Raw genomic sequence first — 19073 nt, forward strand, 5'->3', positions numbered from 1 at the left:
GTATGGCTCAGTGCCACACACAGTGGTGCAATTATTCACAGGGTGTAAAACGGGCAGCCGATCCGATGTGGTCAGTTCCCCACCAGGTCGGGCAGGTTAAAATTACCCTCAACACGTCTAGAAGGGAAATGCATCCCCTGTAGAAATTTCAAGATGTCCTCTTCTCAGATCTTTAGGGCATATTAAAATATGACACCAGATCGACAGGATAAAAGGTTCGGCCACTGACTTTAAATCGGCTGTGGAGCAAAAGGAGAGGAATTCCACTCACGGTGTTTTTTGTTGGTAGGTGTGAATAACCATATTCATTTGAAATTTCTATCAATCCAAATATAATAGAGAGTTATTGCTTCCAGTAAGGCTGCATTAACCTGAAATACAGCATCGGGTAGCTGAGTTGCTTTCTGCAGCTCAGTCTTGGTGAGCAGCAAGGTGGAGACTAAAACAATGCTGAGATTTCGAGCGCAATTTAAATAATACAATTATTCTACATAACAGGGTTCACAATAGTGCTAAATTTGAGTTACATAAAGGACAATAACGTGTTAGAGGCATGCTATATATAAGATAACACAGGTTGGATTGTGTGATGCAGCAGTAAAATATCAAAGGACTCAGATACTATATAAAAAAAACAAGCAGTTAATTCACAGTACAGTATATGAACACTACTGCTTTGAAAATAAATCTGTGCTGCTCTAAAATAATATATACGGGTAGAATTAATGAGTGTATTATGCTGTCAATAGATTTTTTTTTACCAGCACAGAGTGTGATACTGGACAGTAATGCACTGGTGTCTCCTATAAGCAAATCAAATCATTAGAAATCAAATGCTGCTGTACTATGCAGCAAGAGAGAATAATAAAGACCTAGGAGTGTGTCACACAGAGGATAATAGACCTAGCAGTGTGTTTACACAGGAATAACACATAGCTAGTAGTGTGTTTGTACAGGAAAGCATGTAGCTAATAGTGTCCTTCTACAGGATAACACACAACTGGCATTATCTTTATGCGATAAAGCACACAGCTAGCAGTGCCTTAGCACAGGTTAACACATAGCTAGCAGTGTATTTATACAGGATAACACGTAGCTAGCCGTGTGTTATAAGGAAGTAACCTATAAAGAAGTTAAAACGACAAAGGAAACCATAAAAACCATCTTGAAACAGTGAAGCACGTTACCAACACATTCTTTATGATATATAGAAAGAAAGAGTCATTTAATGCTGCTTAAACCAGATTTGTAGCAGAGATAAGTCCTGATGTAAGAAAAAGGAGACTTACCATCAAGTAACTTTAAAGTAAGCTTTAAGTAACTTATAAACACACTATATACAAGAGAGGTCTTTACCATGCCTCTGGTAGAAGCCTCTTACAATACTGAACAGACCAGTATTTATACCAGTCCAACAGGAAGTGACATATGACAGGAAGTGAGGTATGTACACAGTTCATAGTTCATAGTTCACAGGAAGTGATGACATAACTTCCCGGAAGTTATTATTTTTATCACATTCTTCCCTCCTGCAGGATTAGGAGGCTGTGGTCTACCTTTTGGTCCGCAGCCGCCGAACAAGGAAGAGTCGCACCCGTTTGGATTCCCGTCGTAGAGGGTCGCTGGTCCGCTTACATGCGGTTGGCCATTGGTCAGAGTCTGTGTGGCCTGGATTGCCCTGTGAAGGGTCGGGGAGATCATGGCTTCGAGTACGAGCCCCAATAGGTTCAAAGTCGGACTGCCTCTGTTCAGAGGGAGGTGCAGAGCTGGTCTGTGGCGGATCAGTACTTTCATGCGCGGTACTGGGAGGGTCGCAACCTTGAGCACGGGGTTCTACCGGCACCAAGCTAGTTGGTGTCCGATCAGGATCCTGGAGAGGGGTACCCAATAGGTCCCAAGAGTTTCCTGGTGAAATGCCATCACCCGATGTCCCACTAGGTCCTGGTGGGCAGGGAGCCAGATCCCGTAATGATACGGTAGATTCTCGGCCGTCGGAATATCGTATGTTTGCATAGGTGGGGTTGGCATCGGTTAGTTCGACCTCATCTACAAGAGGGTCATTTTTAGACGTCCGAACGTATCTTCGGAGTAATACAGGTCCAGGAGTAGTTAGCCATGACGGGAGTGATGTCCCATGAGATGAGCGACGCTGGAATCCAAAGAACCGCTCATGAGGTGTAGTATTTGTGGCTGTAGAAAGCAGGGACCGTATAGAGTGCAATGCATCCGGAAGCACTGTTTCCCATTGCTGGTCTGGTAGGCCCCGAGATCTTAAAGCGAGACGTACGGAATTCCAGATGATACCGTTATACCTCTCTACCTGCCCATTTCCGATGGGATGGTATGGTGTTGTTTTGCTTGTAGCAATTCCCCGTTCTGAGAGGTAGTCCTTGAGTTCCCTCGACATAAAGGATGGACCCCGATCTGAGTGAATATAAGCCGGCATGCCACAGAGAGAAAATACCTGCTCAAGGCAGCAGATTACTGTGGACGCCAGCATATTGGAGCAGGGGAAGGCAAACGGAAAACGTGAATATTCGTCGATCATGGTGAGCAAATATGTGTTCCGAGTTGAAGAGGGCACTGGGCCCTTAAAATCGATGCTAAGTCGTTGCATCGGTTGGGTTGCATGTATGAGTATACCATCTGAGGGGCGGAAGAACTGAGGTTTTAATTCCGCACAAAGCCGGCATTCTGAGCATATTTTCTTTACATCTCCAGTGGAAAAAGGGAGATTCCGTGATCGTACGAAATGTAGCATGCGCGTAACGCCAGGATGACACAAACCATTGTGGACATCCATGAGAGTGGAGGATGACATAGTGGAGCAGAATGCCCGTGTGAGGGTGTCCGGGGCCACATTCTCCTTGCCAGGCCGATAGAGAATGGTATAACCAAAAGAGGCCAGTTCCATCCTCCAAAGTTGTATTTTATTATTCTTAATTTTGGTTCGTTTTCGATTATCGAGCATGAAGGCGACTGATCATTGGTCCGTGATCAATGTAAAGTGCTGGCGAGCTAGAAAATGGTTCCACTTCCGTACTGCCTCTATGATGGCTGTGGCTTCTTTCTCAACCGGAGGATAATGTAGCTCGGCACCTTGTAAGGTCCTGGACATAAATGCTACAGGACGACCTTCCTGATTCAGAGTAGCCGAGATCGCCACCTCCGAGGCATCACATTCAACCACGAAAGGGAGATTCTCATCAATGGAGTGAAGAGCCGCTTTCTCCAACTGTTTTTTGAGAAGGTTAAAGGCTGCAACAGCCGCTGTTCCCAGTGGAAATGATCTAGCATGCAGCAAGGGTTGGATTTCGTCCGAAAAATGAGGAATCCATTTAGCGTAGTATGCAAACAGACCGAGAGCCCGACGTAAAGAAGCCGGATTCTTAGGTGACGGGAGCTCTTGGAGCGGGCGAAGTCTTTCTGGGTCTGGCTTAATGATACCATTGCCTACGCAGTAGCCAAGGATGTTGATGGTCGGTTGCGACTCAACAGATTTGGATTCATTCAGGGTCAAATTACGGCGATGGAGGGCATCCCGAAATTTTTGGAGGTTGGAGTCGTGTTCCTGTTGATCGTGACCTGCAATGGTAATGTTATCAAGATAGGGAAAAGTGTCCCTTAGGTTTTCCTGCTTAACCAGGCCATCCATTGCCCGTTGAAAGACAGCCACTCCATTAGTAACCCCGAATGGGAGGCGACGAAATTGGTACAGCCGTCCATTAGCCTCAAAGGCTGTGTACTGCTTATCTGAGACCTTCAAGGGTAACTGATGATAGGCACTTTTTAAATCGTAAGTTGAGAACACTTTGTATTCGGCCAGTTTATTAACCATATCATCAATGCGTGGCAATGGGTAGGCGTCCAAGTCGGTATATTGATTGATGGTTTGCGAATAATCGATGCATAGTCGCTGTTTGTGAGGTTTTAGAGGGTTCTTGACAATGACGACTTGAGCCCGCCAGGGCGACGAACATGGTTCAATGATATCCTCTGCTAGAAGTCGAGAGATTTCAGCCGCAATAAAAGATTGGTCTTCCTGATTAAAGCGCCGCGATTTCGTTATTATCGGTTGGCATTGAGGCGGAATACTGGCAAATAATGAGGGTTCATCAAGTGAAGCTGCTGATAATGCACAAAATGGTAATTTAGATGGTATATTAGAAATAGTAAGTCCGGGTTTGGATCCACCAAACTCAATGGTGAGTTTCTTATGCTGTTTTTGGAAGTCCAGCCCTAAGAGGAGATCACTACATAAGTCTTTGAGCACCGAAAGTCGGGTGGAGGGATACATACGACCATGAAGTGTCATATCAACAACACAAAAGCCGGAGATTCTGGTATTAAGTGATGACTGGGCCATCGCAATTGCCTGGTCCGATGGGAAGACATGTAGTTTCAATTTCGCAACAATCTGTTCCTTAATGAAACTATCAGTACTTCCTGAGTCAATTAAGGCATCTAAGGTATGCCCTTTAATTGAAATTTTTGTGGCTGCCTGAGACAGGTTCTGTGGGCAAGCAGCTGTAATTGGTGTCGTTGCACAGAGAGTGGCTAAAACTCTCGGTGTGCTTCTTCGGGAGAGAGCTCGAGAGGAAGCTTGATAGGTCCTAGCTGGAGCATCTTGATAGGCCCTAATTGGGGCAGTTCGGTAGGCCTTAGCTGGATTGGCCCTCGTAGAGGCCCTTGATAGGCAAACTTTAGCAAAGTGTCCTTTTTTCCCGCAATAACTGCAGATTGCATTGCGAGCAGGGCAGGTTTTCCTAGGGTGAAAAGCATCTCCACAAAAGAAGCATTCCTTCCTAGATTGCCAAGAGGCTGCTAAAGTGGGGTCGTCCTCCTCTTCTTCATCAGAATTATCAGAATTAGATTCCCCCATGATAGGGTTCACCTGAGACCGCTTGAATTGTCTGGTTGCAGCTACAGCAGCAGATCGAGATCTGGGCAGCTGATAGAGGTCTGCATTTCTCTTTGCCAAATCCAGTGAACAAGCTAGGTCAAAAGCTTTTTGTAGCTCAAGTGTTTTACTTTCTAGTAGACGCTGGCGTATAAATGGAGAGGCAATCCCGCAGATGAAAGCATCACGAATCATTTCTTGGCGGTACAGCTCAGCTGAGGCTGCCTGAAAGTTACAATCTACGCTGAGCCTGCGAAGTTCTTGCAGGAATTCGTCAATTGATTCCCCTGGCCCTTGTCGGGCTGTGGCCAGTAGATGTCTAGCATAGACCTCATTTGGGGTCTTCGCATACAGTTTCTTAAGTGCCCGAATCACCTCTTCGTAACTATCCCAGTCATCAACATATTCGAACACTTTTGGGGTCACATAATTGACAAGTATCTTCAATTTAGCAGGAGCATCCGCTTTACATTCATCCAGAAAATTCTCAAAAGTACGATACCAATGCTTCCATACCCTGCCAGCTGCTGGTGTATTCGGGTCCAAGTCCAGACGAATAGGTCTAAGGATTTTCTCCATGATGGGTGGTTCCCTGGATCCTTAACTTCCGAGTTTGTCTGAAGGTCTAGTATTTGTCAGTGTAAATACTAAGTTACTTAAATTGATGTAAGAAAAAGGAGACTTACCATCAAGTAACTTTAAAGTAAGCTTTAAGTAACTTATAAACACACTATATACAAGAGAGGTCTTTACCATGCCTCTGGTAGAAGCCTCTTACAATACTGAACAGACCAGTATTTATACCAGTCCAACAGGAAGTGACATACGACAGGAAGTGAGGTATGTACACAGTTCATAGTTCATAGTTCATAGTTCACAGGAAGTGATGACATAACTTCCCGGAAGTTATTATTTTTATCACAAGTCCGATTTGAAAGTTGTTTCATTTCTTGTGCATCCCCGACTTCCTTTGCCCCAGCATGAATAGCCGGGCCTTCAGCTATCTAGGTCATAAGCTCTGGAATTCTCTCCCTAAACCTCTCCGCCTCTCTCTCCTCCTTTAAGACCCTCCTTAAAAGCTAGCTCTTTGGCCAAGCTTTTGGTCACCTGTCCTGTTGGTTCCTTCTTTGGCTCAGTGTCAATTCTTGTCTGATTGCGGTCCTGTGAAATGCCTTGCGACTTTTTACTGCGATAAAGGCGCTATAAAAATGCAAGTCATTGTTGTCATTTGAAAAAGCAGTGAACTCACATGGTTGTTTGAATTGCAATGCGGTCAGACCACATGATTCAAACGGCAGCAACATTGGGTTTTATTTCACTGAATATTACAGCTGATAACATGCCATGTGTCGATTCTAATTTGTTTAGCGTTACCCTGTTATATTTTGGTCATCGTGACAAAATTCTGCCACGTTCCTTGTGAAGTTGCTATTATCAGGGTTTTATTTTCTGTATTTCTTAGCACTTCATCACTCACCTTCACTGTGGACCTGGCTTCACTGTTCACAGCAGTCCACATACTGACGACTTGTGCTTGACATGTAACTTGACCTTTTATTGCCACAACCTGCCTCACTTCCAATGATTTTGATGTGGCACTGGCAAGGATGATTGATTAACTGAGGATGCACTTTATTGATTCAACGAAACCGGCCCCAAGATTGGCATTAAACAATGTCTAATGGGGGCCAGAAACACTCTTATCAATCCACCACAGCAACAGTACATGACTCAAAGTGCATTGACTGGCTCCACTAAAACAGAACTCTCCAAACTTTCAATTTTATAACTTTAAGTGCTAAAGAAAAAAAATCTGATTACAAACAATAAAAGCACGAGTGTTCCCAAGCATGAGAATAGCTGACAGGTCCTGGTGTGACAGACCAATATTTCTTACAGTGACTGTATAAACATGATGATATCTGATGGGTATTGGTGTGATACAGGGACACTTTCTATAGTCAGTGTAAGAACTGGGTAGCTAATCAGTGCTAGTGTGATATGCTAACATTTTGGATATGCTGTACAGGTCGGTGTGATAATCGGATAATTTATGTAACGCACTCTCGGTCATTTCAATAAACCCAATAGCCACCACAACCCTTAACTACAGTTAATTTGCACAGGCTACCAATGAAACATAAACTCTCTCCACTCCTTTAGCTTTAGTACTATATCAAAGGGGACAGAAAAGGACAAAGTCTATAATAAAGAGAGGGGGAGCTAAATTGGGACATGTAGTGCCCATTTTTTTAGGTGCTACACAGCCAACTAAGACTCAAAAATGTGGTCCAAGATGCGTGCGCACCTAACAACTGCTGGCAACAGGCAGAGCAGCGAGATGATGACGTGAATCAGTGTGCAACGCTGATTTGAAGCCACCGCTGCCATTTTTCCAATTCCAGCTGATGCCCTGTCTTAACTTCGCATGGCTGAACACGATATTAAATGGAATGAATGAACTACCACCAGTGCTATTGAAAGGGATCATTAAGTACTTACAAGTTAGTTACTGGTGGAATTGTATGTGTTTTTGGAGGTTTCCTATACTTGTCTCTCTTGCACGTTCAGCCATTCTTCAATATATTACAACACAGATTCCATTCACAAAAGACTCCCATCACTTTTTGCAGCCACAATGCACCTCCCCTTTAAGAGGTGCAGACTGCCTTTAACTAGCACTAGCCTCCTGCGATATCAGGTACCCTGCTGATGCATGCAGCCAATGAACAGCGCAGGTAACGTTGGCTGCACGCAGAAATCATGTAAAACATCAGGCAGAACCAATTTAACATGCTGCCTGCAACACAACGAATGGGCGCCAGTTAACAACAACAACTTGCCTTTATATCGCACCTTTAATATAGTAAACTGTCCCAAGGTGCTTCTCAGGAGCGTTACCAAACAAAATTTGACACCGAGCCACATAAGGAGATATCAGGACTGGTGACCAAAAGCTTGGTCAAAGAGGTAGGTTTTAAGGAGCATCTTAAAGGAGGAGAGGTAGAGAGGCGCAGATGTTTAGGGAGGGAATTCCAGAGCTCAGGGCCTAGGCAGCTGAAGGCACGACCACCAATGGTAGTGCGAACAAAATTGGGGATGTGCAAGAGGCTAGAATTGGAGGAGCGCAGAGATCTTGGAAGGTTGTAGGAGGTTACAGAGATAGGGAAGGATGAGGCCATGGAGAGATTTGAAAACAAGGATGAAAATTTAAAAATCGAGGCGTACCGCGGTCCCCACTCCCATTTTCGAGGGTTATCCAATTTAACCCCCTAAAATTTTAAGTGGAAGTAACTCTTTCTGACTGTGTTACTGACTAATCTGCTACTATTTGAGCTCCGTATACGGGAAGCATTTCTGCAGTGCCATTTTTTGCTGCCTTTTTACCTTCCTCACAGTTCTCGCCTTTGTAGCCTGCAGAGCAGACACAGGTTCCCGTGGTGCAGGTCCCACGGCCTCCGCATGCAGGGTCAATGCACTGGCTGACGGGTACATCACACTCGGCTCCCTTCCAGCCGCTGTAGCAGATGCAGTTCCCCTTGGAGTATTGACCGTTACCACTGCACAGTACAGGGCAAGCAGCTGGAGAGACACAGACAAAGAAAAAAAAAGAGACAGACAGACAGACAAAGAGAGAACGAGAAAAATAAAAGCTGTTTTCTGTGGTAGCCATACACTTCTATCATAAAATCCATATATCTATGCTGTGAACTTACTTCCTAAAAATTTGAAATTCAAAATTAAGAGGATATAAAGAGGATCTAGTGTTTCTCATGTGACGGGGTCATTTCCATGGGTTTATTTTTTGACATCTGGGGTAAGAATTCCTTTGACTGCTCTGTGCAGTGACATCTCAAATGTGCTTTTGTAGAGTTCCTCTGTTCTAGGAAACACTGTTTCTAATTTTGCTGGAAGTATCGAACAGAGGAAGACTTCACAAACACATTTACCACGTCGCTATGCATAGTGGATAGAGGAATTCTTACCCCGTTGTGATCTCCTGTGAAGTCACAATAACTCTTTTGATTTTACAATAGTTTCCTCACAGTAACATAAAGCCGCTCTCAGTGTTTCCACATACTTAAAAGTAACTGACATTTTTAAAGTGCGCTTACATTGTTCCTTCCGCATGTCACAGTCATTTTTCTCTTTTACTTTTGGTCTCCCTGGATGTCACACCATCCCCCAAGAATGGATGGCATGCTCCAATACCTCAGATTTGGCGCTCTTGAAACAGCTCCTAAGTTAACATGATAACTTGCCCTACCCTATCTGGAGTAATGGAGTTGGCACTGAAACTCAGGAAAGATATACTGGCCTTGAAGCAGATTCACCAGAATGACACCAGGGCTTAAAGTGTTAAATTAAGAGGGAAGATTGCATCAACTTTGCTTGTATTTCCTTGAGTTTAGTAGGATCTAATTGAGGTGCTTCAGGATTCGATAGGGTCGACACAGAGAAACTACTTCCTCTGGCGGAGGAATTTGAAACATTATGAGGCATCATCTTAAACTTAGAGCTAGGCCATTCAGAAGTGAAATCAGGAACCACCAGTGGAAATCAAGTATTCTCTCACCAAAAAGCCGTGGAAGCTGGGTCAATTGAAATGTTCAAGACCGAGATCGACGGATTTTTATTAGGCAAGGGCATCAAGGGAAATGGATCAAAGGTGGGTAAAATGGAGTTGAGGTACAGATCATGCATGATCTTACTGAATGGCAGAACAGGCTCAAGGAGCTGAATGACCGACTGCTCTTACTATGTTTTATGTTCCTTTGTACCTACCTCTACTCAGAACCTCCCCAGATTAGCAAATTGATGCATGGGCAGTTGTGGGCATGAATTTGAATTGTGTGTGTGCATTGCAAATATTGACATTGCAATGGTCCCTTAGACTGCAATATAAAATGTGTTTATACTAGGAGTCATTTTCTATTGGGTACAGTAGTGTAGTGGTTATGATACTAGACTGGACAATTGAGTCTGGAGAAAGACCATTAGTAAATTATGTTTGAAATCTCAGTACAATTGTGGTATTAATGCTTGAACATCAAGATCAGATTTCTTTTAATACATTGAGATTTCTTTACTACACAAAGCGGTCTTGTTTAAAATGTTTCTACATTTAGTACAATAATGAAGGGTTTTCAATACATTTTAAAGTGAAATTGGAGGAAAATATTGAGAGGCAGCAGGGCGTGATATACGAAAGGTACAATGTAAGGGTACTTTTACTGAATTCCGGCACGTCATGAAAACTGACCCTATATTGGGAAAGGGCGGGGGAAAACACTAAGGGATCGATTTTAACAGGGATGGAAATCAGAGTGCGAGGGTAGAACCGGGCGGCAAACTGTCAGGCAGCCCAGAGCATCAGGCCAGAGCGATGTTAAATCCTGGGCCTCATTTGAATTTCTCAAAACTGACCCCTGGCCGAAGCCAGTGGGAATGATGTCAACGACAGCAGGCGGGAATGGAAAGTCACAGGGGATCAGGCCGCTCCTGGGAACCCATGGAATCATCAAGCTAAGTGAGCAAGGGGTGGGGGGAGTGAAATCAGGAATAATCAGAGGGAGGGAGGAAGGGCAGCCAAGGCAGGCAAGGCCCAAGGTATCCTCCTGGCCCACGAAGATTCTACATAACAAGTAATATTTTCCCTCCCTGGTTGAGGTGCTGGGGTTGGCCACGCGCAGACATAAGTTAAAATGCTGTCATGGCGCCAATGATGTCATCAGGCTGAGACGTGAATTAGGCCTGCGTCTGCCTGCAGCAGGAGCCTTGGCCGACTTCAAAGTCGGTGAAGATAAAACGTCGCCGGGCGGGAATGGTGCAATCTTGGATCGGTTTGTGGACTTGGGCAATGTGAACCCCTTCACTGTTGCCACTGAGGGGAGGGGGGAGGGGGTTTAAAATCAACCCCTAAATGTCAGAGCCAAAGCATTTCACCTCTGGGACCGAGGTTTAGATTCAGTCCAGATGAAGAGTTGAGGAGGGTGAAAGTCACCTTTCTCTGTCAGCTGTGAAGGTTCCGAGTGACACGGTGCTAATTTCAGTCAAAGTTATGGGGGGAAAAAAGCAAATCGCTGGTGAAATATGCGCTGAGAGTGTCATCACTTGGGAGCAAGGTGTAATTACAGTGCGATGCTTCAATCTGCAATATCTGTTTATCTGCTTTGAAAAAAAGATTTTTCTTGCTGTTTGGAGGGTACATTTCGCACTCATCAAGGTAATGTGTGCTGGAGACGGGAACATTTTGCCCACTTTCTGCACCGTGACTGAGCTTCTAGTGGTCCTGCTCAGCTCTCCAGTTGTTTATTCACAAAGTGTAGCTTTTAGCTCCATGCTCATATTTTATGGTTTATTGTGAAATATTCAAAATCATTTTCTCATGGAAATGACATCACCACATGAAGCACACAAGAAAATTATCAAGTTGCAGTTTTTACAAATAATTATTATTTGTTGGGCTATAAGCAACTGGTTTATATCCATATCCAATCAGTTTTCACTGCTACATCCAATTAGACATTTTCTGTAAACAAAAAAACATTGTTTGCATTGAGAATTTGACATCTTCTGACACCAGAATCATGTCAATTTGAATGTGTCATTTTTTGTGCCTATTGATCTGACACTTCACTGAGCTCCAGTGAGAGTGGAAGAGACAACAAGGCTGCTTGCTATCGGAAGCAGATACACAGACAGGCGGGAGCAGCTTCAAGATGGAACCTTTCCGGCCTAGCTTTAGAAGGAACACAAAACAAAAGTAACAGCTACGGTTCGAATTGAGTGAAAGGCAGAAATTCAAGAGGCAGTCCTAGCAGAAGGAAGGGTCATTGCCAGGTGTGTGCTGTCATTGTCCTCATGAACTTTCATGAATTCTGTGCTGAGGTCAGCAGCGAATTTCACAACATGTAATTAATCCGCTGTGTATTATAATTGATTTAGTTAAAAGGAAATCGGATTTTTTTTTAAACCGAACCAAAGGATGCTGACGTATGTTAAAAACATGACAGGTGACCCTGGAGAGAGCAGCAAATTAAAATACACAGCTGTTTAATTAAACTTTCGGTAAAGTTGCTTGACATTTTTTGCAGACGTTATCTATGATTGATGAGGATAATAATTTTATACACCTGTAAGTGGGTTTAACTGCCAACAATACTTCTTTCATGCTGCCTTTTAAAATAAAAAGTGTTGTCAAACAAATAGTTTTGCTTTTTACATCTGCTGCCAATGTAGCAGATCAGAGCTTTGTGCAAACAGTAGCTAAGTGGCAGAGCGGGCAAAGTACTCACCTTTTTCCACCGAGACCCTTAGGTTTAGGAAGTTACTGAGAGATAGGTACAAATACAGGACCAGTACAGGCAGCGCATGATGTGGGACTTGTAAAAAGTCCAGTGATTCTGTGACCAATGTGCTAATTCCCTCCTCCCTCCCCATGGCTGTGGTCTCAAATATTGGCATCCCAGGGTCTTAAGAGCAACCTCTCACCCCCAACTGGGTGCCTGCAACCACCATTGGGGATGTACTTAACCACTGACATATTTGGACCTGGGAGTAGTGCTGAGGAGCCAACACACCGATCCATTGGGGACATGAGCATTACCAGTCTCTTAACACTGTTTATGCTTGTATATATTCAGTCACCTCAAAATAATTTCATTTGTGATATCAGGTGGCTCACACATCCACCCAGCATTGCTCCATTATTTTGCAATGTCCTTACTGCTCGTAGGTTTTTGGGGGGTGGGGAGAGGGAGGGTTTGATGTAAACTACTGGTGTTTTGCCATGGGCATAGTAAACAGCTGCTCCCTGACTGATGTCTTGTTCATTGTACCAGTGCGGTTATACCATTAGCCATGTGCTCTTTTACAAGTGCTCCTTGCCGGGGTGGGGTGGGGTGGGGTGGCAGGGAGGAGTATGCAGTTCTACCAAAATAGATTTAAATAACTTGGGAAAAGTGTGACATAAATAATACGGAGGCAAATAATACAAAAAGAAAACCTACCCTTGTGTTTAAATTTAGAAAAATGTCGTCGTCCTTGAGTAGAAAGCCATAAACAAACAAGAATGCACAACAAAAATAAAACAGCAAACTCAGAATGAGAACCAATATCTGAAAAGATGAAGCTTTATACACAACTGTACCTGGAAACAGCTCAACCTGGCAGATGAGAACCTCCTCCTTTCAAGATAAGGAATTTATCCATAAACAGACATTTGGAATTTTGGTCATGACTGTTTGATTGGATGTGCAAATTAAAATCATTCAGTTCGATAACCATGTTTGCCCAGCTACTGCCGGGTTAAGTTGCTGCAAGGTATCACATCATGGGCTGTTGAAGTGCCTAAGGCCTAAACAGTGTAAATATTTACCAGATCTGTTACATGGTATCTTTTCCCCCACCTTTCTCTCCTTCTCTCCTGAAGGCGATGTCTCATGCTGGGGTATGGTCTCAGGGGCAATGGCAGCCCTCCAGTCCCTCACCCAAGTAGCCATTCTATATGTGTGGGCCTAGGCAGTGGTTGTTGGCAGGCTATTAAGCTGTGGGAGGGTGGGGGCGGCTGGGCATTGCAGTCAAGCCTGATCCAGTCCCCGCCAGACGTCCACACCTGCACACTTTCCAACAACGCTCACTGGTTAATGATTGGGAGCCTGAACCATGGATGGATTTTATTTCCTTTCCTAGTCCAGGGACACTGAGGTCAACTGGGTGCCCCCACTGCCACCCAGGAAAAGATTAGCTAGCTCAGGACAGACCAGGACCTGTATTTGACACTTTCCACTCTTTATGGTTCTTTACCAGTCAGTGCACTCACTCAGCGTGCCGTCAGAGGCCTAGTAAATATATTTTAAAAATATATACAATTGAATCCTGATAAATGCATATTACAGTAACTTTGTCAAGCCATGTTCTTGGTTGGGTTAGATGCTCTATAAATTGCAGACAAAAGTATCTATTTTCATACTTTTATACCACAGACCATTTAATTGTTCATTTCATCAATTCAATCTAAACAAAAGCAACATGAAATCAATAAACTAAAGCCTACTTCTTAATTTGGCATGTGGAATACTTTTACATCTCTAGGTGAGATTTGGTTGTGAATTATGCTTAGTGTGCTCATACTTCGAATCCTCCTTAGATACGGGGGTGGTGCCAGAGGACTGGAGAATTACAAATGTTACACCCTTGTTCAAAAAAAGGTGTAAGGATAAACCCAGCAACTACAGTCAGTTTAACCTTGGTTGTGGGGAAGCTTTTAGAAATGATAGTCAGGGACAAAATTAACAGTCACTTGGACAAGTGTGGATTAATTAAGGAAAGCCAGCATGGATCTGTTAAAGGAAAATCGTGTTTAATTAACTAGATTGAGTTTTTTGATGAGGTAACAGAGAGGGTTGATGAGGGCAATGCAGTTGATGTGATGTACATGGATTCCAAAAGGCATTTGACAAAGTGCCACATAATAGGCTTGCCAGCAAAGTTGAAGCCCATGGAATAAAAGGCACAGTGGCAACATGGATACGAAATTGGCCAAGTGACATGAAACAGGGAGTAGTGATGAACAGTTGTTTTTCGGACTGGAGGAAGGTATACAGTGGTGTTCCCCAGGGGTCGGTTCTAGGACCACTGCTTTTCTTGATATATATTAATGACTTGGACTTGGGTGTACAGGGTACATTTTCAAAATTTGCAGATGATACAAAACTTGGAAGTATAGTGAACAGTGAGGAGGATAGTGATAGACTTCAAGAGGACATAGACAGGCTGGTGAAATGGGTGGACACATGGCAGATGAAATTTAGCGCAGAAAAGTGCAAAGTGATACATTTTGGTAGGAAGAATGAGGAGAGGCAATATAAACTAAAGGGTAAAATTCTAAAGGGGGTGCATGAACAGAGAGACCTGGGGGAATGTGCACAAATCATTGACGTTGGCAGGGCAGGTTGAGAAAGTGGTTAAAAAAGCATCATAAATAGTGGCATAGAGTACAAAAAGAAGGAAGTTATGATGAACCTTTATAAATCACTGGTTCGACTTTAACTGGAGAATTCTGGGCACCAAACTTTACGAAGGATGTGAAGGCCTTAGAGAGGGTGCAGAAAAGATTTACGAGAATGGTTCCAGGGATGAGGGACTTCAGTTACGTGGATAGACTGGAGAAGGGTTGTTCTCCTTGGAGCAGAGAAAGTTGAGAGGAGATTTGATAGAGGTGTTCAAAATCATGATGGGTCTAGACAGAGCAGTTAGAGGGAAACTGTTCCCATTGGCGGAAGGGTCAAGAAGCAGAGGACACAGATATAAGGTGATTGGCAGAAGGTCCAAAGGCGACATGAGGAAAAACATTTTTATGCAGCGAGTGGTTATGATCTGGAATGCACTGCCTGAAAGGGTGGTGGAGGCAGATTCAATTGTGGCTTTCAAAAGGGAATTGGATAAGTACCTGAAGGAAAAAATATTGCAGGGCTACGGGGAAAGGGTGTGACCAGCTGAAGTGCTCTTGCAGAGAGCTGGCACGGATTTGATGGGCTGAATAGCCTCCTTCTGTGCTGTAACCATTCTATGATTCATTACAGAAAAGGATAGCAAGATCAAGAGGATATGGTAGTCTACTGGTTATATTACTAGATTAGTAATCCAGAGAACGCGAGTTCACATACCACCTTGGCAGCTTGAAATTTAAATTCTTTTCGAAAGAAAATCTGGAAATAAAAAGCTGGTGTCTGTTTCTCTAATCCAAAAGCAACATACTGTGGATACTGGAAATCTGAAATAAAAACAGAAAATGCTGGAAATACTCAGCAGGTCAGGCAGCATCTGTGGAGAGAGAAAGAGAGTTAATGATTCAGGTCGATGACCTTTCGTCAGAACTGACGAAGGGTCATCGACCTGAAACATTAACTCTGTTTCTCTCTCCACAGATGCTGCCTGACCTGCTGAGTATTTCCAGCATTTTCTGTTTTTATTTCTGTTTCTCTAGATTAGTGGCCTTTGGGGAGATATTAGTTTATCATGAGGTCAGAAAAACCAGCAGAAATTCTCTATTTGTTTAAGAATGTTCAGGTGTGATTTGGTGGTGCCTAACAGATGCATTGTAAAACTTTCCTATATATGGATATATAATGGGAATCTCTGAGAAACGATTTGGCCATTGAAATTCTATACAATAGGGAAAATGGGAAGCGGTTTTAGTTCCATAGAATGCTACACTTGGCTCAAGTACACGCTTGTCTAAGCACCATGACTGAATCTAATCCTGCCCCAACTGCGGCTGTAAATTTGCCATATTCACGTACAGTACTTTACAGGAGTCGTAAGCTGGTCAGACACCCAGACACAAATGACCTAGTAACAAGGTTGCATTTGTGTGAAATGACAATTAGCTAATTTGGCATGCTTGGAATAATTGTCCTTGTATAAATTGTTCTAAAGATAAATATTAAGTTGAGATTGACTTATAAATTGCCATTAATAGGGGCCTGCTTCCACTCCCAGGTCAAAGGATGCTCTGCTGGTGTGTGTCTGCAGCGAGACCAGAGGTTACTTACAGGATACAATGTGGCTGTTAACTCGCTGTCCAAACTTGTAACAATCCTCATTAATAGAAATGAATATAACAAATACGTATAAGTAGAACTGGCCCTGCACTTAATGTATCAATGAATGTATTGTGCAATAAGGCCCTGAAATCCTCAGCTTATTCACTCGTAAGGGAGATCTTCTCTCTTTAATTTGACAGTCCTGTAAGTTAAAAGGTCTTCTTTGGCAAGCAGAATTAACTGACTATTACACAAGTCACCATAATATCATCTCCTTGGTGGATTGTGCAGTCGGCTAAATTTATCATTGCTCGAAAGCCAACAGAGTTTAGATCAACCAATTTTCTTTTGAAACTACATTACTTTATTGCTTAATTTCTTCTCTTTTTAAAGTAGAGCTCTCTACCACCATTTATGTTATTCTCCTCAGTTGAGAGGGTATTGACAGTCTGATCTCTGGACTTCTTCACAGAGGTTGGTGGTGTAGCTGAGCTTGTTACAGCTCGTTTCCGTACCTTTGCCTCCCCAGACAAATCAGCAGGGTCTCAACTTCTATAGGGAAACACGGGGCCAATTTTACCCTAACCAGTCTAAATAAATGTACCAAAAAATAGCAGGGATATCAGCTGGTAAAAACAGCACTGAAGTTATGACGAGAGGCTGAGATGAGAGGTGAGCAGCTGGATGCAGGAAGGATGTTCCAGATGCAGGATGTTCCCGATGGTCGGGGAGTCCAGAGCCAGGGGTCACAGTCTAAGGATAAGGGGTAAGCCATTTAGGACAGAAATGAGGAGGAATTTCTTCACCCAGAGAGTGGCGAACCTGTGGAATTCTCTACCACAGAAGGCAGTAGAGGCCAATACATTAAATATATTCAAGAAGGAGTTGGATATATTTCTTAAGGCTAAAGGGATCAAGGGGTATGGGGAGAAAGCAGGGACCGGGTACTGAATTTGGATGATCAGCCATGATCGCATTGAATGGCGGAGCAGGCTCGAGGGGCCGAATGGCCTACTCCTGCTCCTATCTTCTATGTTTCTATGGTTAATCAGCTGATTAAAGTGCCCGACAGCTGAGTAGTGCCGACAGCCTGGTAGGGTTTAAAAGTAGTAGCACAAAATGACCAGTACAACCAATGGAAAATCTGCATGTTTGAAACAAACTGATTTTGGCATTTAATTATTTGAGCCTTATATATCCTGCCATCTCACCACAAGTGGTGATCGCTACAAGTGGATTCTACTGTTTATTTTTTATTAGGTTCTTTTTTATTTCATTTTGAATTAAAAGAACAAGGGGGAAAAATTCAGTATTGCCCCGTTTGGGGCGCAATTATCGGCTGTGCGCAAAGTTTAGCGCCTGGCGCTAATTATCGCCTCCGACTGCAAACTTGGCTTTTATCACCCCTGGAGGTGATTGGAGCGCTAAATCAGGCGCTTCACACCTGTCTTAAGGCGCAAAGGCCGACGACCGAGGCGCTACCTCAGTGCGCTGGCGAAGCTCAGGTGATGTCAGTCAGCAATGGAACACAGACACACTGGCGCCGGCCAGTTCTTAAAGGGGGGGGTTGATCTTGCTCTCCAGACACACGCTGCTCATTGCAGCCTTGAATCTCGGCCTGGAGAGACCTGTACATCAAATCTGCTGGAAAGAACAATGGAGAGGCCATGGGAAAGAGCTCAGAGTGCAGCCCCCATAGTCTCTTCTAAATCGATACAAGGAAGGGCAAATCAAAATGAACCTGCAAAGTGCTGCTCAGTACTCAAAACTCCTTCACACAGCGTTGAATCTCTCCAGAAGTCTCTCTCTCTCTCTCTCAGAATGCGTGGTGCAAAAATGTCACCAACAAAAAAAGGCAGGAAGCGGTTGCCTTTAAATAGCGCTCCCCTAGTCCCGTCCTGACTGCAAAACGCTCCCCTCAACCTGTCGTTGCTCGCAGCAGGCGGTAAGGCAGGGGGCGCCACTCAATATCCGCTCTGGGGCGCTAACGGGGCGTTGCGCACTCGACTGACATCGCGATCTGCCGGCGCAGGAGATCGGGGTAGTGTTTAGCACCGCCGCAAAATGTCTAGTTAATTTCGTGAGCGGCGCAAACATCGCCGCCCACGGGCGCTAGTTGCTTTGCGCCCCATTAGCGCCCTCTTAAGGCGCGAACGGGAGGTGCAAACCAACTGAATTTTCCCCCCCAAATATTTACAATTGGACAAAGCTGTAATCACATGAGGGAAAGCTGTATGAGTAAAAGAAAACATCAAATATTGGTGGTATTTCTTATGATACTTATTTATTACTTTTAAAATAGGTTAAAATAATTTTCTTTGCAATGCTCCTGTGTAAACTGCTATATTCATCCTTCATAGCTTCTAAATAGCACTGGGTGTATATTGGCCGAGTGGACCACGTTTAGTACTCATCAATGTCGTTGTCTGGTGGTCTATTTTGATCCTACTCCCTATCCTGTTCCTCTTCCAAATATTGCATTTGATAGTTTTATAATTTGGTAGATTTAAATTAGTTGCCACTTTACGTTTTTAACTAAGTGTTCATTGTGTCAGTTACAAAAGGTAGTAATAGGTTAGCGGAATAGGCACAAAGGTGGCAGATGCAACTTAATGTTGATAGAA

The 19073-nt window shown here is 43.7% G+C and overlaps 1 protein-coding gene across 7 annotated transcripts in view; it reads right to left on the reverse strand.

Annotated features, from left to right (window-relative positions):
* The window catches only part of LOC147114145 (teneurin-2-like), a 1360318-nt gene that overhangs the window by 175880 nt on the left and 1165365 nt on the right, over positions 1-19073 (reverse strand). For 4 of the 7 annotated variants that reach the window (XM_085995782.1, XM_085995779.1, XM_085995776.1 and 1 more), the window contains 2 exons: positions 12913-12945; positions 8288-8482 (listed from right to left, as the gene is read on the reverse strand). In XM_085995782.1, the coding sequence (XP_085851908.1) occupies positions 8288-8482; positions 12913-12945 (228 nt within the window). The remainder of the gene's footprint in view (positions 1-8287; positions 8483-12912; positions 12946-19073) is intronic. The other 3 variants (XM_085995783.1, XM_085995780.1, XM_085995778.1) reach the window with 1 other exon arrangement.

The sequence above is a fragment of the Somniosus microcephalus genome, chromosome 8, assembly GCF_052327205.1.
Source record: "Somniosus microcephalus isolate GS21.2 chromosome 8, FLI_Smic_1.0, whole genome shotgun sequence".
Classification (NCBI taxonomy): Eukaryota; Metazoa; Chordata; class Chondrichthyes; order Squaliformes; family Somniosidae; genus Somniosus; species Somniosus microcephalus.